The 27,674-nt window shown below is 45.9% G+C and overlaps 3 protein-coding genes across 9 annotated transcripts; 1 reads left to right on the top strand and 2 right to left on the bottom strand.

The window, feature by feature from the left end:
- The first annotated feature begins 83 nt into the window (after positions 1 to 83).
- On the top strand, positions 84 to 2,941 carry LOC148181746 (A disintegrin and metalloproteinase with thrombospondin motifs adt-1-like). The gene is made up of 8 exons (XM_088042635.1): positions 84 to 321; positions 369 to 540; positions 587 to 1,131; positions 1,184 to 1,375; positions 1,420 to 1,801; positions 1,847 to 2,071; positions 2,120 to 2,416; positions 2,462 to 2,941. Exons 1-8 carry the CDS (start codon positions 92 to 94, stop codon positions 2,696 to 2,698), a joined length of 2,280 nt encoding a protein of 759 aa, XP_087898761.1. The 5' UTR covers positions 84 to 91; the 3' UTR covers positions 2,699 to 2,941.
- Positions 2,754 to 11,335, bottom strand: Lpin (phosphatidate phosphatase LPIN). 3 transcript variants are annotated; one of them, XM_088042603.1, is made up of 9 exons: positions 11,193 to 11,335; positions 5,697 to 6,653; positions 5,418 to 5,596; positions 5,125 to 5,367; positions 4,938 to 5,046; positions 4,365 to 4,887; positions 3,815 to 4,318; positions 3,641 to 3,744; positions 2,754 to 3,190 (listed from the first exon to the last, which is right to left on the bottom strand). In XM_088042603.1, the coding sequence occupies exons 2-9, from the start codon at positions 6,554 to 6,556 to the stop codon at positions 3,061 to 3,063; spliced, it is 2,652 nt and encodes an 883-aa protein (XP_087898729.1). In that variant the 5' UTR covers positions 6,557 to 6,653; positions 11,193 to 11,335; the 3' UTR covers positions 2,754 to 3,060. The 3 variants fall into 3 exon arrangements, with proteins under 3 accessions (XP_087898729.1, XP_087898746.1, XP_087898738.1); XM_088042620.1 differs by having other exon boundaries at positions 4,938 to 5,022; XM_088042612.1 differs by lacking the exon at positions 2,754 to 3,190 and adding an exon at positions 3,322 to 3,537.
- A 189-nt stretch (positions 11,336 to 11,524) lies between these two features.
- On the bottom strand, positions 11,525 to 27,459 carry Dhc64C (dynein heavy chain, cytoplasmic). Of its 5 annotated transcripts, none has more exons than XM_088049912.1 (19): positions 27,126 to 27,459; positions 26,308 to 27,074; positions 25,969 to 26,261; positions 25,357 to 25,918; positions 25,174 to 25,309; positions 24,753 to 25,126; positions 24,652 to 24,687; positions 20,688 to 24,517; positions 20,332 to 20,642; positions 20,193 to 20,281; positions 20,106 to 20,138; positions 18,893 to 20,039; positions 18,660 to 18,847; positions 16,689 to 18,609; positions 16,446 to 16,641; positions 12,787 to 16,039; positions 12,537 to 12,734; positions 12,315 to 12,486; positions 11,525 to 11,877 (listed from the first exon to the last, which is right to left on the bottom strand). In XM_088049912.1, exons 1-19 carry the CDS (start codon positions 27,367 to 27,369, stop codon positions 11,609 to 11,611), a joined length of 14,019 nt encoding a protein of 4,672 aa, XP_087906038.1. In that variant the 5' UTR covers positions 27,370 to 27,459; the 3' UTR covers positions 11,525 to 11,608. The 5 variants fall into 5 exon arrangements, with proteins under 5 accessions (XP_087906038.1, XP_087906037.1, XP_087906039.1 ...); XM_088049911.1 differs by lacking the exon at positions 16,446 to 16,641 and adding an exon at positions 16,130 to 16,328; XM_088049913.1 differs by lacking the exons at positions 16,446 to 16,641; positions 20,106 to 20,138 and adding an exon at positions 16,130 to 16,328.
- Positions 27,460 to 27,674: the final 215 nt, after the last annotated feature.

Here is a 27,674-nt window from a genome sequence, read left to right as displayed (position 1 = left end):
GTTGTTCTTAACTTTAATCTTAATTATTCTGAATTTTAACACCAGCAGAATCGCGGATACAAACAGAGGGTGGTATATTTAGGCCCCCGAAATGCCCGAATTGAACACAAAGATGTTGGTTTTGTGGGTTGTGGTGTTTGGAATGGGGCCCGCGCTTGGGGGGGTAATTGAGGCTCTTCACAACCACATGACTGATGAGGAGTGGGCGTACTACTTTCAGAACGAAGACAGAAGCACAGATCCTGAGTATGAGGTCGTGTATTTACCGGAAGTCCCCACAGATTCAGAGACTCTTGAGTACTCCTTTGACGCATTTCGGAGGTACCGAGCACCGAAACATTACACCAAAACCATCAAGTTTGTTTCAGACCAATTCAACTCAGGTTGCGGAAAAACAACGTTGCAGCCCCCGACATGAAGACTTACATAACAGACGGAGAGGAGCAAACTCTGGTATCGATGGAACCCCAAAATTGCCATTTTCTTCACAAAGACGAGGCCATCACCGCCGCTATTAGCGCTTGCGAACCTGGGGCTCTGGTAACAAACAAACTTTCACATCTCCTTGTAACTCTCTTTGATGCAGCAAGGAGTGGTCCTCCTCGAAGACTCCACTCTAGAAATCCATCCTTTGACGGAGCGGCTTCAGGCGCTAATACAAGAACCACTGGTGGAATCCGCGGAACTTTCCACCCCCCATATTGTCAAAAGAGCCAATTTCATCCCCCACGAAGACGACGCGTTTCCAATTGTTGACAACCTCGCTCATGTCAGAGAAGCGGCGAGTCACAGACCCGCCAATGGCCTCACTGTGGAAGTCGCGATGTTCTTTGACGAGGCGGCTTTCAAGATCTTTGCGCCCTTCTTGGACAACGACGATAGGAAACTCCAAGACATGTTGTTGGCCTACATGAATGGCGTCCAGGCTTTGTACCATCATCCAAGTCTTGGTACGACTATCGAATTGGTGTTGGTACGACTAGACATCATGAAGCGACAACCTCTGAACATGCCTCATTACAAAGGAGAACGCTCGCAACTCTTAGACTCCTTCTGCGCTTACCAGAGTAGTCTAAACCCTAAAAGTGACGAAGATCCCAATCACTGGGACATGGCTCTCTATGTTTCTGGGTACTACAAGGTTTCATTTTACCACGATCTCATTCTAGGCTTGTTTTTTCAGCCTAGACTTCTTCGCCTATGAAAATGGACGAAAAAGCGGGGTGACCATGGGCTTGGCCACCGTCGGCGGCGTGTGCTTAGAAAAGTACAACTGTTTGATCGCAGAACTCGGTACCACCAACGTCTTCGGGAAACCTTACCCGAGCGCGGGTTTCACGAGCGTTTATATTCTAGCCCACGAAATCGGTCACAAGTATGTTTTTTCCCACCCTAAACCTAATCTAACGCCTAGGACAGCCTAGGTATGCATCACGACAGCGTAGGCAACTCCTGTTCGAAAGAAGGCTACGTCATGTCACCATCCAGAGGCACCAACGGAGAAACCACCTGGTCCCACTGCAGCGCCCAGGTTGCCTCAAACCTAGGTTGGGCAAAATGTCTCCAAGATTCGGGCAGGCGGCAGAAACACCTCGACCATTCCAGGTTTTTGGATAGTCCAGGTCAGGTTTACACCGCCAAAAGACAATGCGAGATTCTGCTGAGAGACAAAAACGCAGTGGTGGCGCCCAACCAAGAATTATCCACAATTTGTTATAATCTGAAGTGTAAGACACCACATCGGAGTGGGTACTATTTCGCGGGACCGGCTTTAGAAGGGACAGAATGCGGCAGTAAGAAGGTAATACCAACCCTCTGTAACTTTTCTTTGAAATTGTGTTGGCAGTACTGTTACGGGGGCGGATGTGTGAAAAAATCACCACCTAAACCCGTCAAGGTGGTACCGGGAGGTTGGGGACCCTGGAAAGAAACCCCTTGCAGCTCGGGATGCCTGGAAAAGTCCCGAGGTTTCCACAGCAAGAAACGGGAGTGCAATAATCCCACTCCTGTGAACACGGATCAGGGATGTCAAGGATCAAGCGTAGAATTCGGGATTTGCAAGGATGACAAAGTAACTAATAGTGTGGTAATGAGTAGTACCAACAACTTTGATTGGTAGATCTGCAAAAACAAAAGAATAGGCGTGACGGATTACGCCTCCCAGAAGTGCCGCGAGTACTCCAAACTATTGCCAGAGCTGGACCCCAATGGTGGGGGCCTCCAAGCTCCCCACGAAGAAGGCCGGGTCTGGATGGCCTGCGCTGTCTTTTGTCGACGAGCTGATTCTGGGGGCTTTTATACCCCACGCATGGAACTGAATGATTTAGGGGTTTCCCCGTATTTTCCAGATGGGACTTGGTGTCACCGGGAGAATAATTTGAATTATTATTGTCTGCACCACCACTGCCTACCAGAGGTATCACCGTAAGAAAAACGGATTCTCACTAAAACATTGTTCCAGAATTTCCAATTCTCCAAGCTCGACGTTTTCAATTCTTTTGAGGATTTTCCGTTTTCGCAAAACGCAGGTCCTTTGTCGGTCATTCCACCGGAAATAAAGTCGTACTTTTCGCTCGGTCCCGACGGGAGACCTCTGAAGACGGAGTTTCAACCCGATGAAACCAAACACCTGAAAGAGGAAGACTGGGAAACAGACGATTACGTCATTATTCCAGGTTTGAAGGAGCGATTGGATTAGTAACACGAAACTACAGCACTGTTTGCGTTTATTAAGCTCTAAAAAAATGCAGGTACTCAAACAAATTTTATAATTTTATTGGAATAACTTAAAAAACAAAAAGTCCCTTAAAGAATAAAAAAATATCACATTTCAAAGTGAATCACGTTTTAGCAGTACGAACTAACTGAACTAAGCAACGCACGAACGATACATGTAGAGTATTTAAGCCTAATCTTAACAATAAATTGGTAATCAGTATTATCACAATGTCGTTATTATTAATATACAACAGTGACATCTACTCCTAGAAGCCGCAATCTGCAGGTAGACAGTGGACATCAAAAGCGCACAACAACAAAATACTGAATCAATAAATGCCTCTACGCGACTTCGGGTAACTCTTCCACGACCGGAAGTGGGTCGCGCCAATACGCAAATTGCGAATAATCATTGGCCGCTTCGATCAGAGGCGGGAACAACTGATCAACATAGTAGGTCATGGTGGAATATCTGAAACAAAACCATCAATTAAACACCGCCACGCGACTAAATGAAACAACTGCCAAGCGACCACACACACTCTGATCAGCTTACCATGTCATTAAAACCATGGTGCAGCGCCGGAGGTAAAGACAACAACAATAAAAAAATCACGAATTGTGTTTTATCACGTGTTTTGGATGAGAGAAGCGCTTTCACCGTTAGTTGCGTTGAAATGATAATTCCGTGATAAAACACAACTTTAATAGATATCGCTCATGTCTGACTCTATTTCGTCACTACTACTGTCATTGTCTTTCAGTTTATGTAATAGCGGAGGAAATACGTCATTGACGACCAGTGATTGACCCGTGTAACTGGAATTAAATAATACCAACTTAAAATTGTGCCTCTAACAAAATCAGGTGGAAATTCTAAGCAGACCCAGGTTACTTTACGTTTATCAAGTTTGATACTTACGTCGACTGGAAGGTTTGAGTCAGTTCGTGTTTCAGCTCGCCTTTTGGGTTAATTGTAAAGATTCGTACTATTGGGATTCCCACCGCTCTGTAAGCCCACACATCCTAAAACATACAAATTTCATTAGCATTTAACCACATGATACGCCACTGGGCTTCAAATCTATCAACTTACATTGATCCTATTGCCATATCCGGCGTAGAAAGGATTCGAAATTGGCGGAAACAGCGCTTTGATGTCGCTCATACAAGATATCTTGAACTGTTCCGGCTTCTTCTCGATCACTTCCCGGTGAAAAGCAGTGATAAGCGACGTGGGGTTGAGAAGAATGGGGCCATCCGGCATGGTAAGATTCCCTTGTTTGATACTTTTCAAATATTCGCGCGTGATCCGCGCTTGCCCGATCGCTCTAGCACTAAGATACAACAGTTTGTAGCCGTTATCTTTGATCTTGTTGAACAATTGAGCTACTCCCGACTGTGCCCAGTCTTTGCCCACAATGGGCAAGATGTGTCCCAACACGTCTGACTTCGTTATGGTCCCATCGATGTCAGAAATGACGATCTTGTCGTCCCATTTCCATTTGTACAGATGGCAGGTGCACCTTGTGGTTCCTTGGTACGCGGTCGTTACGCTGAAGACAATTTCGTTCATTCCTTCCCGGAGGTTCAACGAGGCCTAAGAAAGAGAATTAGTATGAGAAACAACTTCCGCGAAGACTTACGATTTGTTTGGAGCTCAACCGCAACGTCTTCTTGCACTTCTCGTTGAGACTCTTCGGCGACATGTCGATGGTACAATCCTTATCTTCGTGGGATTGGTTCACGGCGGCTACTTCTTCATCCCCCATGTCGATGGAGGTTTCTTTGTTCTCTTCGGGTTTGCGGACGATCTCCACTGCGGGAGTAGTTTCACGCGAGGTCTTCGACCGCCTCCAATGCCACCACGAGGACTTCGCCTCAGGTTTTGCGTCTTTACCCTGTTCGTTGGAAGGCATATGCATATTGCACAATTGGTCGATGGAAGATTGAAGCAGCGGTCTGTTGAAGATGATCAAACTGGAGATGATAGGACCTGCTACTTTCCAGTTGTAGTATTTCCCGCGGAAATTTACCACCAAATTGGGATTATCCAGAAGCATGGGGTTGTTGCAGAAGTCGCTGAAGGTGATGGAGTGTTCTTCGAAGCGAGCGGCGTCGGGTTCCGGCTCCCAGCCGCACAAAGAGAGAGCGACTTCGTGGCGACCGCTGGAATGATTAGATTAGTTCCACTCTTCTTTCTTTCCCGATTTTCTCACCTCTTGATGTGCTCATCGAAGTCGGAATCGATCGACTTGCACCCTTCCGCACTGTTGGGACTCTGCGCCAAGGACGGACCATTTCCTGATTCACAATCCATGTCGGCATCTGAATTTATTACACGACAAATACACTTAATGAACATAAAAAACAAGACACTAAGCTACAGAGAAAAACGACGCTAACCTGCCGCCTTGTTCTTCGCCTTGGCAAAATACAACGCCGCCACCTCAGGAGTCACGGAGTTCAAATCCGAGAGGTACATCCCCTCGGTGGGAAGGCCATGCGTCTTCTTCATGAACGAAAACACGTTCGAGAGCGCGAATTGATCGTTTTTGCCACTGGCTTGTTCATTTGTTGGGGAGTTGGTTTGGGAGACGTTGGGGAAACCACCCCACTCCCAGCTTTGACCATTGTTGCTGTCGTCACCTGGAGGAAAAGCGTGAAAATTGCGGATTTTTAATAAACGGGGGACGAACCTTTGCGGTTTTTCACTTCAAACTCGGAGTCGGACTGTACAGCCTCCACTTGGATGGGAGAGTCCGCTCTGGAGTCGGCGACGTTACTAGTGAGCTCGGTGTCGCTGAAGAAGTGGAAGTCGGGGTCCAGAATCTTGCGGCTGCTGGTCGACGGGCTCGGCGCTGGCCGGTCATGAGTACTACAAACCAAAAAAACAGATAAAAATTAACAATAGCTGTTTATTGAACCTGCTGAGTACCACTCAAATTCTGATTGAAATGAAACTTCTTATCACTTACAGTTCTTTGAGCTCGGGCTCCGAGGCGTTGCTCTCAATGGAGCTAGGCTCCGTGGTGGCCGAGTCGTTCTTCTCCGCCACCTCCGGCGCGGAAATCTGATTAACACTGGAGCTCTTCCTCGGCGCGTTCTTCTTCTTCGTTTTCCGCCGCTTTTTCTTACTCCCGCGACTCTCCCCACTAACGTCTTCCTTCACACTAGTCTCTTCCTTGTTCGGGATGCTCTCCGATTTGCTCGTGTCCATCTCCAACGAGTCCATTTTGAAAATCGTATCAGAGATATCGTTACTCTTGCTCAAATCCTCCACGCTCTCCTTCGTGGTGCTGTGCATCGACCGCGACAACTCCTCGGAAATTTCCCCAATGGCGATGTTCCCCAGCCCAATTTGTCGCTTCAAGAAGTCTCTTTCTCGGTCTTTGGCATTTTCGTTTTCGGCAGTGTTGCGCCGTTTTGTGTAATCGTTCACTTGGTTCTCGAACGTGAGCTCGGTGAAGCTCCTCCGGCGCGTTTGCGAGGTGAAGATGTTCTCGAAGTCGCTGACAGGAATTGGAGATGTTGCCAAGTGCTCTGGGATTTCGTGCTCGTCGTCTTCGAGCTCCTCCACGAAGAAGGCCTCGCCACTTTCTCCAAGTTTCATGTGGATGTCCTGGGGCTCCCCGTTGATTTCGATGTCCACAACTTTCTCGCGACTCCTGAGGACCCCCAGTTTTCCGAAACGGACGTGGAACGGAGAACAATTGTAACTCCCATCATCTTGTTCGACGACGATTACGTCGATGGCGCCCGTCAAAGTGGCAGTGTTGATCTCATTGTAAAACTCTTTCACATTACTGAACAGTTTTCCTATATTCATCATGTACATTCTGTTGGTTGTTCGCTGACTTGTTACTAAATTAACGAAACAAGCGGCGGTTTTTATATATCCTGGGCACGTGTCCTAGGCCCCCCTCTCCTCGGAACTGAAACAAAACATGAAGATAAGTGACGTCGTGCTTACGTACGGTACACACCCTGTATACAGAGCCCTAAGTACAAGTGGGGTGCAAAGGTCATAAAACCTAACGTTGCGTGATCATAAATCGGCGCTTATCTTCCGGGGAAAGCTAAGGTAACTTATTGACGCGACAGGAAGAGGGGTCGAGATTTATTATGCAAAAATTTTGACGTAACGCTTTTGAGTATCGTTTATTATTTCATCGTTGATAAGTGTTTGTTTTCGCAGGTTTTATTATTGAAGCGCGATGTTTATCATTTCGATACTAAAAAGTTAGATGGGTTATAACGGATAACTGCAATGACGCGGTTTTTCGCTTCTTCAGGCGTTTCTTATCGCGGTCTTTACATCAGAATTATTGAAATGCTTCGATAATTGGCGTATTTTCCCGTTTTGATTTGTAAAAACAATTGGAATAAAACTGTCGTAAACAAAAATTACTTATTGTTTGCTATTGTATTAGTTTGGGGATAATTTCGCTTTTAGCACTTGATGGCTATGATAATTAGATTGATTAGGAAGTTGGAAAATTTAACGTGTTTGCGTCATTTTACCATATTCCACGCCTACTGAAATCAAGTGTGATTCTGTCATTTCTAACAAAACTGTCAATTAACCCTTTAACTGTTATAAACCTATAGGTATGTACGTTTTCTAATGAACTACAAAAGATGAGAATTTGAAATTTTGGGAACAAAAATAAGCAAATAAGACAAATCAAATGACAATATTTACGTATTCATGACACTTCCAGCAATGCAGGAAGTAGTAGTCAACTTGCTTATTTAAAATGAAACACCCCATATATTCTTGCATTTTCAGATTCTACATCCGAATTAAGGGTGACTTTATGTATAATGTGCTATACTTAAATTGAACCATTTCAGAGATATCTTGATTTTTGTAAAAAAAAATTGCATAACAGAAGTGAAATTTTCTTTCCGAGATAAGTACCCTATAATCTATTTTAAAATCGCCATGTTAATTGGAAAATAAGCACAATACAAAAGTACAATAAAATTTTGCGTTAACTTTATGTATTGGACACATATTTCCTACTAAAAATACGGAAAAAAGAAGTTTTTACTCTTTTGTTTCCAATTTTTTTTAAGCAAGCTTTGGAATGGTGACTATTCAATTTTATGTGGATCTTTTATAAACAAATTTGGTGGCTTAATAGAAATAAAAAATTCTCAAAAATATTTGTTAAAATATTTTATTTTGTAATGCAAATTTAATTTTTTTTTTTGAAAAATCGAGATATTTCAGGAATTATACAATTTAGGAACAGCACGGTATCTAGAAAGTCATCTTCAATTTGCATATAGAATTCAAAAATGCAATAAAATATAGGGTGTTCTATTTAAAACAAACAAGCAAGTTGACTGCCACTTCCGGCATAACGGGAAATGTCACGTAAATGTAAATCTACTTATTCGATTTGTCTTATCCGCTTTCTTTGGTCCCCAAAATTTCAAATTCTTATCATTTGCATTTTCTGAGAAAAATGACAAAACGCACATATACGTTTACAACATTTAAAGGGTTAATAAGATTCAAGTGGGCTTTGGAATTTATAGAGATGTAAAAATTTCAAAGTCATTTGTTGCATTTTTCGAAAATTGTCACCTTGCAAGATTACCCGACCCTCATTGCCAACTTCCGGATCATTTAAGTCCATGATTAACTATTTATTTACAGTTTTGTTTTGACACCTCCACGTGTTAGCAACGACGCATTATTACAACGCGTAAACAATAATAAAATTGCCATTTTTTATGGCACTTTACGATTTAATGTACAATAATTTATCACGCTGATTCCACCTCTTATCATCCAATTCGCGCTTCTATTTTCGTCTCCTTAAAAAATGTAGTAAACAATCCGTTTGTGTGGCCACACGTGCCCGAAATTGTTTTTGGTCCTTGAGCTGAGCCTATTTTGCGTATACTAGACACACCTCCAGGTTACAGCAAACAAGATCAATGAAGACCACGTGGTTTGTGGTTTTGTGGTGGTGTCATACTTTGTAACCAATGGCGAAGATCGGATTTGCTATCGTACGATGAGCTACGTCATAAATACTCACTTTCACGTGTCGTATGATCATGGATGGTCCGATCGAGGATTGAATATAGGTCGAATTTCGATAAAAACAGTTGCAAAAAGTCAAGGTGGCCTTGGAGGAGATGTAAAAACAGTTGCCGCTTTCACTCGGAATTTTGCGATAAATATAAGATTTAAACAGTTGGCGTTGGATGAAAGATGAAACAATGGAACAATTCGACTTTGTCACGTGAAAATTTTTGATTTTGTCATTTTTCGTCAAACAATAGCACATACTGAAGCGAACGTTGAACTCCCAAACTAAAAATCTTCAGCTTTCTGATTGTCCATTATCAATATTTGCTGTATCATTATCATTATCGGAATGTTTGGAAGCGCAGCGCCAACTGTAAGAATTTCACTTGTATTTTCATTTCCCAAGGTTGGCGCCGCCGAATTTCAACATTTTAATTCAGGAATTGAGCAGGTCCTGGGCACACGTGCGGTTTTGTTTTCCGCAATTTCTGATGGGTTTGTTTTGTTGGTCAGTTAGCCTTGGCGACATGTTTTGTTTACACGCACACTTGATTAGAAATGTTTGTTTTGGAAGTCATTCTTTTGTTCAACACGGCCTTTGACTGCAAAAGCGACAAGAATTTTTTTAATTGACCATTGCCAACACACCTGAAAAGATCATCATTGTCCTTGGACTTGACCGTCGAAACGTCCGTCGTACTTTAACCTCGCGATTCGGAAACGGTAATTCTTTGTAAAAAATGATCCATCATCTAATCGCTTCGTGTTTCGTGCTGTTGCCAAGTCTATAAAAGCCTCTAAATCTCGGGCTATTGTTAGGTACGGCCGAAACGTCATTTTTTGGCAAAAGTCGATAATACAGTCATTTCCATTTATTTATAATACGCGCAGGTGGATGGGGACAACGTACCAACCCGCACCACCTTCCCCTACCACGGATATTTCTACATCTAAAAATCGTTCGTTAATTTGCAACTTCTGTGAAATCAGACCACTTTGATTGCCGAAATTTTGATAATACAGTGGCGTTTCGTCGCTTCGAATTAGCAGACGACCCAATTTTTTTTTTCGCTTTTTGTAAAGTGAAAGCGTACCGAAGCTCGTTATATAAGAGTTGCAGCGAAATCGCCGCTTTTGGTAACGAGAAGGTCAAAGCTGCCATAAGACATGACAAGAGGAGCAAATCTTTTTATAACTGAAGTTATTCATATTTCGTAATGGCTGCCAAGGGGTTTTGGCTTTTTATACGTCGCGGAATTTTTCCGCGTTTTTGCAAGGATTTGGGTCAGGCAAAAAGGCATTTATCTAACCAAGTCTTTTAGCACGTTGGTAGCACTGACAAACAGGCTGCCAACATAATTTCTCATCCTAAGCCTCCAAGTCAGGAAGTTTAGTGGAAAAACTTGCGATTTCCAAACAATCCCTGTTTGGCGATACAGTTCGCCGAGGCCGCTACGTTATGTAAATCGCGAATAAAACGTGCAATTACAAGATAATATTTCCCCAAAAGTCGAAGTCCAGAATGAGAGTGCGAATTTCATAATCATGGAAACTTTGTGATTTCCTGGCGACATTTTTCACCACAAAGGCCTCCGTTCGTGTCCTTAGAATGCAAATTCAATTTCGCTCTGTTTGTAAATTCTCTCACATGATTGCTCAACCTCCTGCGGCTATATTTACCATAAAAAACGTTCTCTTCGCTCTGAATTAATTTCACATATTGCTCGCTCCTATTAGTTTATTGTAGGTCGATGCTCTACCATTTCGGTCTCTTTCTAAGCCCCAAGGCGCGATCTAATTTCTAATTGAATTATCAATTCCAATTGGAGACTTTCACGATTTATAACGTGATGTCTGGTGTCTTATCATTATCAGTGACGTAAATGCAGATTTGGAGAGGACCGCGGCTTATTAAATAGCCCCCAGGATTTCCGGCTTTTTGTTAATCTTCGAGGTAAACAATCTTCCTTCAAACTTGTCCTCTTATCTTCAACAGACAATGGATCGGACTTGGGAGACAATTTGGCAATTTTTCAAAACATGTGTAACTTCTAGATTCGACCAAGTACAAGGCCGATTGTCGATTTTACTTAGGAACAGATTCTTGGAAACCGTTTCGCAACGTTTGATTGTTCTAAAAATCGTTAAAAACGTCTTGGAAGCAGAATGAGTCATAAATTCATTGTTTGTCCGCCGGTGTTTGATAACGATCCAAAGGTCGATGATGTTTTTGATTGCAGTTGGTGCATACAAAGCGACTGTTAAGACAAAGGGGCTGTTAATAACTCGCCAATTGCCCAATTGGGCAAAACAGAGTATTGATTGGATCAGCTGAGAAGGTCGGGGATTTAAGAAAATACGCTCTGACAGCTCATAATAAGACCAGAAATACATCCGACAGTATTGATTATGAAGGTCTTACCTTTTCTGATTGATTTTACATGAAATCTGTCCTTTCAAATTGGAACTACAACGAGAAACAACACGTAACATTCACCACAGGCACCGACTTGCAACTGACAGATAAAATTATTGACAAGTCGAGTAAGTCGAGTTTATTCAGATGTTTCTAGGGAGGGAGCAGGTTAGGCAACTTATAATAGAGAACCCCAGATCTAGGCAACCAACTTTACACCAGATCCAGCAACGTCCTGGAAAAATTCGTTTTCTCCGATCAAAATTCATAGGGCACCCTAATTGTTATCGACATGTTTTAACTTTTATTTTGTCGGCCACTGTCATTAAACTCAAGTATTAATTAATTAAGAGGTGCTTTTATTGAACCAAACACAATACGAAACACGAAACAAATATAAAATTATCAATAAAGCTTTTAAATTAGTTGAGTGAGGTGGAAGTAAGCAAAGCGACGCCCCGCTCATAGAAACTGTGGGGATCCTGCCCAGGGGCTATATTGAGGTCCACAGTGTACAGCAACTCGGTTCTCGTCGAATTCAAATAAATGGGCAACGAGAGTTTGCTAGAAGAGAACTTCTCGTCACCAGACACTCGAATCCAACGCATCAAAGTTATGGGAAGCTCCATCATAATACTAGACGTCAGAAGGAGTTGGTTGTTCCTACACTGGGCGCCTTGAAGTTTAATCCCTGGAAATTAATAAGCATTGATTAATAGCTATTTAACAAACAAGTTGGTTAATGAAAGCGATTAATAATTGAGCGACGTTCGTGCCATTAATAAGCGAGATCAATAATCTCCCGTTAACCATAGAGTTAGTTACAAAACTTTTCCAGTGATCGAATATTGAAAAATTCACCAAAAAAAGAAAATTGGTGCAAAGGTGGTTATGCAACCAAATATATAAAAAGTAAAGTGAGGTTATGTGTATGATGGATGTGTCCGCATTAAACTAGAAATCTCTCATTATTAAATTATTGAATTGCGTGTAATTGGTTGCCTATAACATTAAATCATTTATTAATAACCCACTTTAATGCATGATTTTAGCCGACAAATCATGCAATAATAGTACCAAAAAATGATCGCCGGGAAAAATAATTATCTAAAAATAAATTTTCTTTACCTGTGACCGCAAAACAGTCGTGCGGCACCGCCGCGTGGTCATTTGAATCCGTGATCGTAACCTCCAAATAGAGCTCTTCTAGTGACCAACTGTTAGCTTGAGCCACGCATTGTCTAGTCGCTGTTATGTAAGCTTCAGGGTTCAAAAGACCACCCAACCAAACAGGGAAGCTCTGAAAAAATAATTGTCAAAAACTGTAACAAAAGACAATGGTGATCTTACCTGTAGTTCCTTAGCACCGGCTGTGGACACCAATTTCGATACTTGTTGCAACTGTTTGACCCTCTGGCTAAAATCAGTGATCCACTGGATGACGGTACAACCACGTGGAACAGTGTAACGCCGCCAATTCGCCGGTAAAATTCCTCTCACGAGTTCACCCAGCATCGTCCTGTGGTAGTTCGTTTGTTTTTTCTCACCCTAAAAAACAAATTTGCATCCTTCTATCCGAATTCCGCACAAATCGACTAACCTGACAAATCAAAACCACGTCCTTCAAATCATGGATAACATCCTGGAGCAATTTCGCTCCGGAATTAACTTCGCGCTCGAAATATCTGTACAACGGATCTTTGATGTTCTCCACTGTCCGTTTCAACGTTTGCAACGATGTTGGCATCAACTGCAACCACGTAACAGCTGAGTTATGAAGAGTCTTCATCCATGACGGTCGTCCATCGACCTGAGCGGCGTCAGAAGGCGAGATTTCGTCAACAGAATAAGCCAGTTCATCGTCATCTTCGAGCTGCTGCATCTTCAGCAACTTGCTCACAAGATCCGTTCCTCGGGTTGTCAACAAGACTTTTTCTGCGTTGTTGGGCAGTCCTAACCACGCCGGAGTTTGGCGATCTGCCAGTCCCTCAATCCATTTCAAGAAATGATCTCTTCTTGTACCGTCCGGCATTGTAATGTGACGATTTCCATTAGGTCCATTGTCGATGTTAGCGACCAGAGCAAAGTCGCTCTCAAAACTCTTCGGTGTGAACAACTTATTTAAGAAGGAATGTAACAGGCGCTGGTCGAAATCGTTGTCGATTTTACCACCGTAGATGGATTGGGAGAGCAAAGTGACGAGGGCATCCCACGGGACTTTTTCTGGAGGTAAGTTGGTGCGGCCCATCGCCGTGGTTTCAATCCAAGTATCTAAAGTATCGCAAGCCACTCGAAGGTCAGATTCGTTGAACTCGTAGTACTTCGCCCATCCTAACGGAGAGTATCGTAATCTTTCTTGGACGATAGCGTGGAACCACGCTAACAAGAAGTAGAGTCTCGCTCTTTCATTGGGCGGCTTCATCATGCGACTCGCTGGTACCGTGCTGAAAGTACGCAACAAATTGGCTCTGATACCTGGAGGAGGCTCGAAGACGAAGATTCTACCAGCTCGCAACAAGTTCACGGGTAGTTTCGGATTGATTTCCATGGTCAGGAACAGTCGGAAGTTGGCGTGTGGTTGCAAAGAATGCAACTTCTTCTCCAGTTGCACCAACCATTGTGGTGCCAAATGCACGTTCTTCAACATGACCCATCGTCCGGTCTTACACGCCATATTAATCGCTCTATCAGCTTGATTGAAGCCTTCGGCTGAACCGATGGCAATGCTTGAAATCTGCTTGTTAAGTTCGGCGGCCAAATCATCGACTCTACCAGAAGCATCAAAACCTGGAACCGAGCACAAGAGCGCTGGAACATTCGATCGAATTTCCTTTTCAACACAATCAGCCAAATCGAGTTCCTTTTCGGCACTAGGCATGAAGTTCTCTCCCAAAACCGCGGAAACGAAGATTTGAGCGGCGGCGATGACGCGATCCGGTCTAAAGGCTTGGATTACAAGAAGTTGGTACATGGAAGTACCAACGGGACTGAGTTGGCGCTCTTCGATCCACAACCCGGGGACGCATTGCTCGGGGGCACTTTGTTGGAGCCAAGCACCGAACTCCGGCATCTCCTTGATCTTATCAGACAGTTTCTTGAACGCTGGAAGTCGCGAGGAGAGCCGCATCATCGCTTCTTGTTGTTCGCTGTTCAAACCGTCCATCAACGCAGTGCCGGCGGTTGAAAACACACCTTCTTTACCTCGGAGGAAGAAACTGAACTCTTGGTCCAAGTTGGGCTCGCTGGGGACGCCTTTGAGATGGATGCGGCAAAGAAGAATAGCAAACGTCAGACGGTCATTGTGCAGCATACCGCGCGCCACTCTTTCGTAGCAAACCGAGAATAAATCAGTGGTGATGATGTTGAGACGCGACTGGTAATCGGAGATGTTGTCTAGGTGCGGATTACTTAAAAGAATACTGCTAAACATATCCAAGAACATCTGCAACGAGTACTGATACAAGAAGTGCACTTGGTTTAAGCTGTCCATGGTAAAGTACGTGTTACTGCACGCCTGAGACAACGGCAAGTACTGCTGAGACACCGTTTCGATTTCCGAGATAACTTTATCCGTTTCTTCGACCTTTTGTCCAATTTCTGCAGCCTCTTGTTTGAGAGTCTCGAGAGTCGTAATGACGCTATCATCATCCAGAATCTTTCCTTTGGCGTCGTTCAACGCTTGCAACAACGACTTTTCCAACTGTCTCAACCTCAAATGGAACTCTCCTTGCAACTTCAACAAATCAGAACGTTTGGCGTCGATATCCGGGCGCTCCGCTTTGAGCACTTGATTCAAACACTGACTCTGCAACGAACTTCTCGTCACGGTGAAGTTGACGAAAGTCACCCTGGAGCAAATATCCGGTGGGAACTCCACAGTGGGGTCTCTCGTTGACAAGAAAATGACAAACGACGGCGACAGATCGATGTCTTGGTCGCCTAAAGTGATAAGGACACGTCCTCCAGTTCTTCTCAACTCTCTGTTCAACACGGGATTTAAAATGGGGTCGTAATTTTCAACATCTTGCACTAGGAGCGGATTTCCGAACCGCAGCGCAGACTCGAGGTTCTTCCTAAACGAATCGTCCAAGAAGCTCGTTTTTGTTATCTTCTTATCTTTGAATTCGTTCATGATGTATTCCGTGGCTTGTCCTGAAGGGTCGATAATCAACGGGTAGCGGTTGAATCTCTTCAACATGATGGCGTTTTCCGTACAGAGATCGTCGGATGGGAGTGCGTTCGCTTGCCATCTGAGGCGCTCATCAGGATTGGACAGATACTCAGTTCTTGCAATATCCGGTCGGTACTGTATAGCAGCTTGAGTTAAATGTTGACACCAGGTACTGAACAAGTTTTGACGGTAGTGTTGGTCGAAGTAGCCTCCATAGGCTATGAAAGCGGCGGATAGAAGAACATCGCCGATGATGGTCGACATCTGAGATCTAAACGTTTCGCTGGTGGCTTCCCAGCGCTCTCTTTCAATGACCAAACTCTTGAGTAAAGCGATGGAACGATCAACCTTCGCCTGGACGTTCTCCAGGTCGGTTTTGATCGCCTGTGCTTGGGCGATCAACTGGGCGTACTCTTCTTTGTACGACGCTATGCTCTGCTCCAACTGGCTGATGAGGTTCTTAACTTCTTCGCCGCGTTTCTGATTGGTCTCCGCTTGCAATTCCAGCGAGCTAAGTTCTTGGCGGAGAGGCTCAACTTTCTTCAACATGTCGGCGTAGAGGATTTGAGCCATCGCCCATTTGACCAAAGGTCCGCAGGCGTTACTTGCATGGTTGACTTTCTCAAAGTTATAGTCGGGGTTGTTGAGGTAGCGAGTTTTCATCTTTTCGCGAACGTCGTCACTAGAAAATTTATGTTAGAAATGTGTAATAAGAAGTAGAGAGGGGGACATGCTGGCTTTTAGGGGTTTTCTTCGTGAAGCACATGCATACCTAATGTCCTCGGTATTGAAATTGTTGACTACAGTATTGATGAAGTTATCACGCATGATGACCGCTCGAATAGACTTCCAGTCGCTTGCGTTTTCACCGAGCAACAAGCAAATGGATTCTAAGGCCAATTTTACCACCGCAGGAGGGTTTGCCATGGTACGGATTTCGACCAACTGTTGTTTTTTGATAGATTTTACAGCTGTGCAAAAATAAAAAATAATAATGCAAGGTAGAGAAAAACTAAAAACACTAAAGTTACAAGCAAGAGGAAGAAGGCACAAATTTACAATACATTTAGGCCTTTTACCAGCCTTACGTCAAATTCTCACTGCTGAAGTTAACAATAGTCGCTATAAAGTTGTCTCTCATGATTACAGATCTTATAGAACGCCATTCGCTGGCGTTCTCGTGCAGCAACAAGCACACCGATTCCAGTGCCATCTTTACGCTGTTTGGTGGATTTCCCATGGAACGCACCTCAACCAAATGTTGCTTCTTTATTGACTTAACAGCTATCATCACCTACAATTAACGGATGTAAAGAAACAAGGAAACTCACCGTTTTGCGCGTCGATGACGGCCGGTTCGACTTGAGCCAAATCCGCCATGACTTCTTGGCGTTTCTGCTCGATGTGGATGGTCTGCTCGCTCAACTGTAGCTGGATTTCTTGACTCTGCACCTTCTTCTTCTCGGCTTCTTGTTGGTCCTTGACCATCTGGCGAAGTTTCGCGTTGGCAGCTTCGTTTTTCGCTTGCAACTCCTGCGACTTCACAGCCAAACTCTTCTGCATCTCCTCGACTTGCTCCACGGTCTCGGCAATCTTACTCAAGCCGACATTCAAATGCAACTGTTGCTCTTCCAAGTCCGATCTCTTCTCTTTGTACAACTTTACGAAATGATGGATAAAATCTAAGTAATGTCGTGGCGTGATCGCCATGGTACGACTTCCTCTTTTCGCTAACCGCGCGTTCGCTTTATGCAGCGTCTGGTGGACGTAAACGCAAGCGTTGATCACCGCCTCCCGGTGCATGGGCGTCGCGGATATCAAAGAACACGCCGCTGGGAAGAAGTCGGGTACCTTCCACGTCGGTTTGTCCAAATCAACGCGATTCGTGAACTCTTTGCCCACTTGGAATAGAGCGCCGTCCGACCAATCTCCAAACCAGTTCAAAACGCATCTGTTGAACAGAGCTGGTGATGTCGCCGCGCGATCTTTAAGACCGTCTGTGGATGGATTCATCGTGAAGACGACGTGCAAGTTGCGCATTACTTGCTGAGTGAACCATTTATACAATTCGTCGCTGGAGTCGAGCATGAGACCTTCGCGTTGAGCGCCTTCTTTGCACTGGGTCATCAGAGTAGTGTATTCATCGCCTTCGAACAGACCAGGAACTTCACCGTTAGCCAAAAGAGTGTTCATTCGTTCTAAGAAGCTTGAATCTAACATGTTGGATTCATCGAGAATGAAGGCGATTTTCTCGTCTTTGCACCCACTGCGGCGCAACACCGACCGCAAGTCTTCGTCGAAGTCTTCAGCGGTGTATTTGTTGTGGACTTTGATTTGGAAGATGGAGAGGCCGTTCATCCACGCGACGAAGCGGGAAAGAGTTGTTTTACCAGCGCCGGAGACTCCAATAAGGAGTAGATGGCCTTGTGGTTGTCGGAAAATACGATCAATTCTCAGAACGTGGTCGAGGACTTCATCAAAGAGCACCAGAGGCACATCCAGCTCTTCCTCGTAGAAGACTTTCAGTCGCGCTTTGACATATTCGCGCAACTGCTCGCGATCTACTGGCACGTAATCTTTGCTCAACCAGTTACTGTAAAGAATGGGGCGCTCTAGCGCTTTTTCGCAGTTCGCCGATGGGAAATGCTTCAAAGCTACGGCGTCGATGTTCTCGTTCGTCCATCTACGTTCAGTGTCTTCCACTAGACGGTCCTGGAATAACCTGAGGGCTTCGTGGGCCCACAATCTCACAAGACCTTCAACATTGAGATGGTCTAAGGGTCGGATCGCCTCACAAATTCCTCGCACCCATCGAGTCATCTCACGAGGAGAATACACGTAATGGGGCTGCATGTCTTGGGTAAATCTGTCTTGTGACGCGAGGTAGAACTCCACCATGGCGTTGGTTAGAGGTTCCGCGTAACCACGAAGTCCCAGCGTCAGTCTCAACATTGCTCTGGTGAAAGTACCGTAGATCTGTTTCAGAGAGGTTTCTCCAGGATAATCGACGTAGATCACCGGAACGTGTCTTAAGAAGCGGTGAGAAAGAGGTTTTCTGCCAGGGTCGGTGGGAGGGTTACATGCTCCGACGAACTGTATTCTTTCAAGGGCGACCCAGGTTTGATCAGAGGCTCTGTAGAAGCCCTTTTGTTCGACAATCTGCCGCAAGAACATGATGACACGCTGCGTGCCGTAGTTGTCCATGTCTGGTAAGTTGATTTCGTCGCAGAAGAGAACCAGCCATTTACCCAGCTACCCAAAATTGTGTTAGAAGAAGTTGATGGTACTCGAGTGGTACTTACTTGAACTGGTGATAAGATGACGCCGTTGGGAGTCTTCCGGTATTCGCAGTAGTGGTCAAAGGTCTTTAGAAGAAGTTCTGGTGTCGTGGCTGAGGAGAAGTTCAATCCGACGACTTCCATGTCGGGGAGGGCGCGCAAGGCCGAGAATAAAGTCATGGTTTTACCGGAACCAGGAGGTCCGCAAAGAACTGAAAGCAACAATTAGATCCTGTTTTGATGGCTATTTTTAGTACCTAAAGGTTTGTGCTCGGCTAGCCACGTGTACAGAAGAGACTCGTGCCGGACCGTATCCAAAGTCGGTACTACAATATCAGGCGATGCAACTTTGTGGGTTTCCACTTCAATTTGTGGTACTTTGTTGGACCACGGCGACCATTCGCCTTCAAGATTCACTTCGTAGTCGATAATCGGCATGTTATTCGATGGAGGAAGAGGAACCGTGGTGACCGATCGAATGAAATCTCCAAGATCTGAGCGAACTTTGAGTTTGGCGTCACCAGCGAAACTCCACAATAACGAATAGACCAAACACTTCGGGATGTACTTCTCCAAAGTTTCGTTGGAGAGAGGGAAATCGATGTGCGAATGATTGTACTGGAGGACATTGCGAACGCTTTGATTCAACATGGAGAAAAGAGAGCTCAAAGCTCGCAGTCGCGTGAAATCCATGATGTGTTCTTGTTCCATTGCGTACTCCAAGCAACGGACGACGAGACCATCAGGTGACAAATGAGATTGAAGAATACTAGCAACATCCACTTGGACCTGGAGCGTTGGAGACAACAAATCCTCCTTGTTTTCACCCTTCTTTCCGAAACTATCATCTTCGCCTTCCTCCAACGGAATGCTCTTCAACCTCAACATGTAATTCTCAAAGATCATCTCCGTGGACAACACATCTTCAGAGAACCACACCATCCCGCAACGGGACACTGTAGCCAAAGTGGCGTACTTTAAATCTTGGACTTCGAACATGACTCTCACGTTCGGCGGCAGCGACAAACGTTCACCGTTTGGTAAAGTCAAGAGTTTATTGTCGTCGAGAACAGAGTTCAAGTTTTCTACCCATTCGGGGTCGACATCACCGTCGAAGATAATCCACTGCCGCTTGTTAATTTCGCCTCGGACGTTGTCGATGATTTTCCGGAGAATATGAGTGAAGAGACCATCAGTCCACTCGCGAGTGTTCGGGTCCAAAACACCGTACAAAGCTTCTTTGCTGATGGCTTTGGGGTCGATGACATGAGCGACACCTTCAATGCCTTCGAAGCGCTCCAAAGCCTTGAGGAGGACTCTCCACGCTGAACTTTTACCGGAGCCGCTCGGGCCCACCATCATGAGACCGTGGTTGAGGTTCGAGATTTGGTACAGTTGCAAAACCTAAGAGAAACATGCCAGTGAATGAGAAAAATGAATTGTTAAAGAAGTGAAGGAATGGAATGGTACCTTCTGTATCCACGTTTCTCCTACGTATGCTCTCTGTGCAGCGTGAAATGAAGTGCGTTTTTTAACAGTGACAGACAAAGAACTCACCTTTTCCATCCATGCGGAGCCTTGCTCGTCGCCTTCGCCGCAAACGAGGAACTCTTCTTGGCACACTTTCCGGATTTCGTCCTTCAGACCTGCGAAAACACGTCAATGAAGGCGAAAAGAAGTTAAATTCGAAACAAACCTTTCATTTCGGCCCTCGTGTACTGAACATTTGGGAAAACGTCGTTCAGCAGACTCGACAGCAACGGAATATCTTCAGCTACTAATTTCGGCACCATGGTCTCGCAAACTGACTGTATCAAAATCGCTTGTTCTGGTAAATTCTCCGCGATGCTCGCCTCATCAATGTTGGCATCCCCTTTCTGCTTCAACCCTTCTTTGATCCTCTGAATACGATCGCGTTTGACGTTACCAGCGGACACGAGCACAGACTTCAGAGCACGCAGCCCAAAGTCATAATGCGATTGATTGGAGAGTTGTTCGTCGCACAACCTGCAAAAAAACCTCAACTCTCGTCTTTAATTTTAAGATACTTACTTGAAGAATGGTACGATCTTGCAGGCAAGCTTCTCCGCCGTCCGGAAACCTTGCGAAAACAACATGACTTCAGCTATCAACTGTCGATCCGGCGTGGTCATAGCAAGCGATCTGAACAACTTCTTCAGATTATCAGGCAAGTTTGAACGTCCGGCGTATCCAGGATTCATCGTGATGAAAATGGCCATGTCGGGTGAAACGCGCACTTGCTTTCCGACGAGCTCCACAGTGATGCTTCCCGTGGCGGTGGAATCCGCTGCTTCTTTCTCCTTCTGCGATTTCAGCGCTTCTTGGATTGTTTGGATTTGTTGCGATACCGCTGATAACATTCTCTCTTCGAGGCGATTGAATTCGTCGAAGCAACCCCAGGCGCCCACTTGGCACAATCCGACGAAAATCCTCCCCATGGCTTGGAAGTCGAAGGTTTCGTCACAGTTGAAGACGAGAACGAAGCGGCCGAGTTGGTTACCCAAGGCTTTAACTGACTCGGTTTTACCGGTACCGGCGGGTCCGAAAGGTGATCCTCCGAGGCGCGCTTCCAAGGCTTGAGTCATGGTCAAATAACAGCGATCGGTGAGAGGAGTCTGCACAAGACGATCTTGAACCCCCAAGTACTCGAAACCGTAGTAAAACTTCGCATTTGCCATGTGGATCGTTAGTTGTTTCAACACTTCGGTCTGACGAGGATCGAAATAATACCGCATTTCGCACAACCACTCAAAAGATTTATTGCTGGAAACGCCATTGGCCATCAACCGCCGGGTAACTGTTCTCTTGTGAACGAACTCGTTGATGAGGTGCTCAAGCTTCTTGCGACGCAGCAGCGGTTGTTCTTGGAGAACCGAGTCGGCGAGAACATTCAGAGTGTTTTCAACTTGCTGCAGGACTTTCTCGAGAGGTCCTTTTTGGGCCTCGCCGTTCATCTTCACGAGTGCGGCTTCCACGTCTTCGCTCCATAAAATCTGAGCGGCAAGAACAACAATTTGCGCTTGGAATTTATCAACCCACGCCATGTACTGCTTTGGGTCGATTCCGTCTTTGAACTGTTTACTGTCTTGAACTGCTTGGGCCAAACTCGAGGCCAAAGTCACGCGCATTTCTTTCTCCACAAGACTCAGCCATTCGTTGATTTTGGGGTGTTCAACTGTTGAAACTGGAGTTCTAAAAATTACTTCTTCGCCTTCTCGCGACGCTATGCCTGTGATAACAGTGTTGTCTTCATTCAAGAGGATGGAAGCAACTCCGGCGAACATCTTCTTGAAGTGTTTTTGTAGGCGCGCGATGTTTTTACTGTTACCAATGATCTCAAGAAGATCCTCGTCACCGACGAAGTAGAAGCGAGGGAATGATGTTCGCTCGCGCTCCAGGTACTCGCCCAAAGCTTTCTGTATTTTGCCCAACAAGTCGGCGAGACGCTCAAGAGCGCGTTGGACGCCGGGGATGTTCAACACGTCCATTACCATCGGCGACTTGCTCACTTTCTTCATTAACCCCAGGAATTCAGAGCTTATGCTTTGAAACCGGGAGGTTTCCACAGGGAGGAGAGTCTTAATATCAGCGCTGCCGGAGAAGATGCCCTCTAGGTACACCCAACGTCTCTGAACGTCAATCCACACATCGAAAAGAGCGTTAATCCGGTTCAATTTCTCTTCCCAAGTCAAAGCTTCCTCTTCAAAGACTTTGTAATAAGGCGAGAGTTTCATCGCAGCCACGGAGTTGATGTGTTCTTTGACTTTGTTGAAGAGATCGTCCCAACCGCGGATCAACTTGCATTTGTTCTGGTAGTTGATTAGGTCGAGTTCGTAGGTTTGCCACGATTCGCGGACTTGTTTCAAGAACTCTTCCAGCGCCATTTCTCCTTGTGCGATCAAGATGATGTCTTTGACAATCGATTCGTTCTTTTGCAGGTTCACATCCCAGACTTGGCCCAAAGTTAGATCGGACAGCACCCAGTTGACGCGCAACTGCTTCATCAGTTGTTTCCAATGTCGCTCTTTCAATGCGTCGGATTTCAATTCAACGATCAACATGTTGACTTTGGTGTAGTTCTGAAGAGTCTTCTTGACGTATTCGTACGAGGCGTATTGTCTTAGCCTCGCAGGAAGTTCTTTCAGTTGTGCGCTCATCGCGTCCAACTGTTGGCGGAGCTTCCTAGGCTGTACCGACAACCACGGTTTCTCTCTGGTCTCGTCGATCTGCGTCCAAATCCTGGACAACTCCGACCACACACCTCGCAAGTCTTGGAGTTCTTCGTAGACAACCTGCATGCGATCTTCGCTGGTACTGACTCCACCCGGTTCTTGCAACTCCAACGCTTCTTTCGCCTTGGCCACGTTGTCTCTTTCTTCTTTCAAACGAGCGAATTTGCTCTCGAAAAGCTGCAACTGCGTGAGAGCTTCATCGGGTTTCAGGTGACCCTCAACGGGTTTGCTCCTCTCCCAATCGTTCAAGAAATCGTTGGTGCGACTTTCCACCGCTTTGTCTTCAGAGACAATCTTCTGTTGGAGACTGGCTACTTGGGTCTGAATCGACGAGTCTTTGCGTTTGATGATTTCATTGAAAGCTCCCCATTCGCCTTCGAGGTTCTCGACGTGCAACCAACTCGTGGGGAATTGGAATCGCTGTCTCTCCAAGATCCTTTGACCTTCGCGGTAGATCTCCACTTGTTTCTCCCAGGCTTTCATGTTGCGTTTGAGCTGTTGGACGTACGTAATGAAGCAGACGGCGTCGGAAGTGCTCGCCGCTTCTATGCTCTGCAGCTCAAGATCTGAGCGGGACTTGGAGACGGTGCCGTGGAACGTCGCCATTTCATTGCCCAACAGAGTTCCAAATTTGCTGAGAGTCTCTTTGTGCCACGAATCGTACTTGAGCGACACCTTGCTTTGGACTTTGGCAAAGTCGATGACCACAGGTCCAAACTCGCGCCTGGTGTCTGACGTGTCGAAGGTGGTCCTCGTCTTCTTGATATCATTCAAACACTCCATCCACTTGCTGATGTCATCTCCGAGCTTTCCGTACAAGTTGTCAGCCTGGAGGTCCCACAACGACTGGTAAGTCAACCACTCGTTGACGTACTTCTGTATTTCTTTGATTTTAGCCGCTATGGCTTTGTACGCGTTCTCCAGAGGTTCAGATTGGTTCGGGAGCTTCGTCAGAATGTTGCGGTAAGTCTCAGTCACGGGTTTATCGACCCCGACTTGGTAGCGACTGCTTTGCAGTCTTTGTTGTGACATGACGATGGCTTCCCATGCGAATAATTGTTGCATGATCTGGAATCTCGCTTCTTCGATGCTTGGGTACAAGTACATTGTCTGGTTGGTGATGCGGACTTCATGCACCACGATCTGAATCTGCGGGTCGCCCCCAGGCTTGTGAGTCGGCTGTGTGGGGGCATCCGTGTCCATACTGTGGTCAATCTCCTTCTTCTGCCCGTTGAGAGCGTCGGTCCACGCTTCAATTCCTGCTTGTAGACGACGCGCAAGGTTCTTCTCGACTTCTTCATCGAGTCTGTTGACCCAAATGTGAAGGTTTGAGTATTGTTTCAAGGAGAGGTCGTCCACGGCGTGTTGGATCTTCGACAGAATGTCTGCAAAAGTGTTGGCCGAGTAGGGGCAGGTTTCCAAGGAGCGCACATCAACTTCTAGTTGTTCCCCGACGATGACGAGTTCTTCCACGCGCTCTTGGAAACTGACAACGGCGTCGGAGAGACGTTGGACGTAAGGATCGAGTTTGTAGCTCTCCCAGACGAGTTGGATGCCTTCGGCGATGAGGGCTTGGACGTCTTTGCGCATGGCGGCCACCAGAGGAATGACGCTCGCTTTGTCTTCGATCTGTTAAAAAAAAACAAGAGTTGAGACCTGGGGAGCGATTTCGGGAAAATCATGCTAAAATTACAGGGGCATGCTCAACATCCTAAAAAGGGGCCACAATAATCATGCCGAAATTCATGTAAGCTAGACGCTACCTTAGTACCACTCTGAGCACTAATCCGGTTCGAGAGCTACGTAATAAAACATGTCGTTTATTTCCGTTTTCTATTCTAAATTAGAGTTCTACTTTATTTACCTTCTCCAGAGTCATCTCGTAAGTGCGCACGCTTTCAATCAAAGAAATCGCGAACGGGTAGAGTTGGTTCGCTTGGTGAGCCTTATTGACGATGGCCAGAGGCACTCTGAATCCCAGACACTTCAAATTCCGAACTTCTTTCGCCAAAGTGATAATCTCCGGCAGGAAGTTGACCCTGAGCTTCAACACGTTGCCACGGCCGCTCTTGGATCGCACTGCTTCAATGGTGAAAATCCGCCCGGTAACTCCAAGATTCCGCTGTTGGACGTTTCGGGCCCAATCGTCGAAGATCTCCTGGGTGTTGAGTTTAACCCGGAAGCTATCGCCGTCCGCTTTGAGCTTCTGGCCCTCGATGTGGTTTTCCCAACCTTTACCTGAAGAAGAATTGTACTTTACGTGGAGTTATAATGAGAATCCTTACCTAAAACGTCTTCGACTCTTCGCAAGTACGTTGTTAACTGATGGTCAATTTGTCGCGCCCAGATGATGGACCCAGCGACAGGCGGCAGGTCTCTAACCTTGCTAATACGAGCGCTGTTACTCTGCGGGTACTGCACCTGCAAACGAAGAAATAAACTCTGGGGACCTCCACCGCGCCACTCACTTTAAACTTCTCGTGCAAAGCCTCGATGTCGTCTTTGACTCTTTGGATTAAATGAGTTTGGTACTCTCTGATGGCTCCTCGGATGTGTGGGCGCACAAATAGCGCGTTAAACCTCGAGAAAATTCTGAACATCTCGTTGGCGTTCTTCGCCGTTCCCAGTTGGTCTCGGAGATGAGCGGTAATTCTAGTTTCAACTCTATCGATGCGCTCTTCGTATCGCTGAACAGCCGCGTCCCACAGATCTTGACCCTCTTTGGAAATGTCCAAACAATCGACTTCTTTAACGTTTTCATAGGCTAGATTGACCTCTTCAATGGCGTTAGCATCGGCGGCGTCCAAAGAGAACGTTGTCGATTTCGACTGTTCCAAATCTTCGCCTTCGACGGGGGCGGCAGCATCGCGGACCGACGGACGCAACACGCGGACTATAACAGTGCGGAGTTGCTCGTGTTGGCGGCGGAATTTCCGCATATGTTCCATGCGGTTTTGCAGCTTCTTGTGTTGGGCGGAGATGCGCCACACCATCTTCATCTGCTCGTCGCGTTTTTTCTTGATGATGTCTCTGTGGAAAAACTTGAAATGACAGGAAATAAAGGAATTCTAATAGTTTACCTGAGGAGTGCCTGCAACTTCTCGTATTCGTCCTCCCAGATGGTGAAGACCTCGAAACACTGAGTCATCACCTTCTCAAACTCATCAAAAGGAATGTGCATCAGTCTTCGCGTCCCTAAGACTTTCAATAACTGCCCCCCTAGGTCTCTGGAGATGGCTTCCACCAAACGCAGACAGCGTTGAATTGGGTACTTAGTCGATCTGATTTTTCGAAGATGGGCAAAGATTAGTTGGACCGCCGCGCGGATTCTTTCAAGTTCGGTGGCAGACAACAAATCGTTGATTGGAAAGTCCTGCAAAACGAAGATTAGCGACTATTTTAACAATAATGACAGTCACCTTCATCAAGGGGTTGTAGTCATTAACAGTAGCAATCGCTTGTTTGAGCCCCGTGTCCGTGTCAAAAGACACAGTGGCGTGGAATCTCTTCCCATGCTTGAGGATGTCTAACGTTAACGCGACTTCCATACTCTCCCGTTTTTCCTGGATGCGATGCAGAGCTCTCTCTAGATTTAACCAGAAACTGATTTCCTGCAACGAAGTCCCGGACGATGGATCCCGGTCCAACTTCGTCACTTTCTGGATCTCTTTAATCCACCGATTCACGCCATGTTGGAGCTGGTTCAAAAAGTTCGAATCTTCGACTTTATCGCTGAAGTCTGCCACCTTGGGCTTGCGCCCCTCGTCCGCGCATTGTTTAATCAAACTGGCAACGTAAGGGTGAACTTGAAGGGTAATTTCAGGAATGTCGATATTTTGTTGGAGATGCAACAGCCCCATTTCTAACTCCGCGATGGTTTTCTCCACCGAAGGTGCCATTTTATCGCCATCGCGGTCCGCGCGCCCCGATTCCTTCACGTAGGACTTGAAAAAGGGGGCCACAGTTTTACTGATGTAGGAATGGAGAATCTCGTACGGGGACCCATCGCTAAAGTTCATCAACCGCACCTGCGCGCGGATGCTTTTATCAGCCTCGACGACAGCCCCCCGTTTGATGCAGACGAGACTCGACATTTTGGAGCTAGAATAATGGACTTCATTGCTGATGTAAAACGTGACGGGTTCCTTCTCTTCCTCGCCTTCTGGCGGCTGATCGCTGTCATCATCTACACGGACGAGGTAAAGGTCATCTGTAAGTCAGCACTGAGATTACTTACCTTTAGATGGGCTCCTTTGAATATAGAGAGTGGAGACCTGAGAGTCGCCCAGAAACTTCCGGATGACCTCTTGATTGCTCTTGTCGTCGAAGGCGGCTCGGAGATTGGTCAACTCCCATTGGTTGTCTTCAGGGAGGAGCACCGTCGCCGCCTTTGTTATAAAGTTTGTGAACGCGTTAAAGTCGACAATTGCGACATTTTGGGCTTCGGGAGTCGCCTCACTCCCTTCTAAAGAATCCCCCATGGGGGCACAGTTAGAAACGGACGATAAACACAGAAATTGGGAACACTGGAAAAAGACGTTACGTCAGCTGCCGGTGACAGCTGAAATGGCGACTGTGTGAGGGGAACGAGGAGACAGAGGAACCGAAAATTCAGTCAAACTGCGCAGAAGCGAGGTGATTGAAAAAGAGGCAAGAAGGCGCTGGAATTTTTTGTTTTTGGTTTTTGTTTTCAAGGCCTGGAAAGCTTGCAAATGACAATTTGAAACGGAGTAGGCATCGCGCACAGTGGCGTAGATGTAAGGGAACTTGAAGGAACAATTCAAAG

The sequence above is a fragment of the Gnatocerus cornutus genome, chromosome 1 (assembly GCF_029298725.1).
Source record: "Gnatocerus cornutus isolate USDA-ARS CGAHR chromosome 1, icGnaCorn1.1, whole genome shotgun sequence".
NCBI lineage: Eukaryota > Metazoa > Arthropoda > Insecta > Coleoptera > Tenebrionidae > Gnatocerus > Gnatocerus cornutus.
This window is presented reverse-complemented; position numbering and strand designations above follow the sequence as displayed.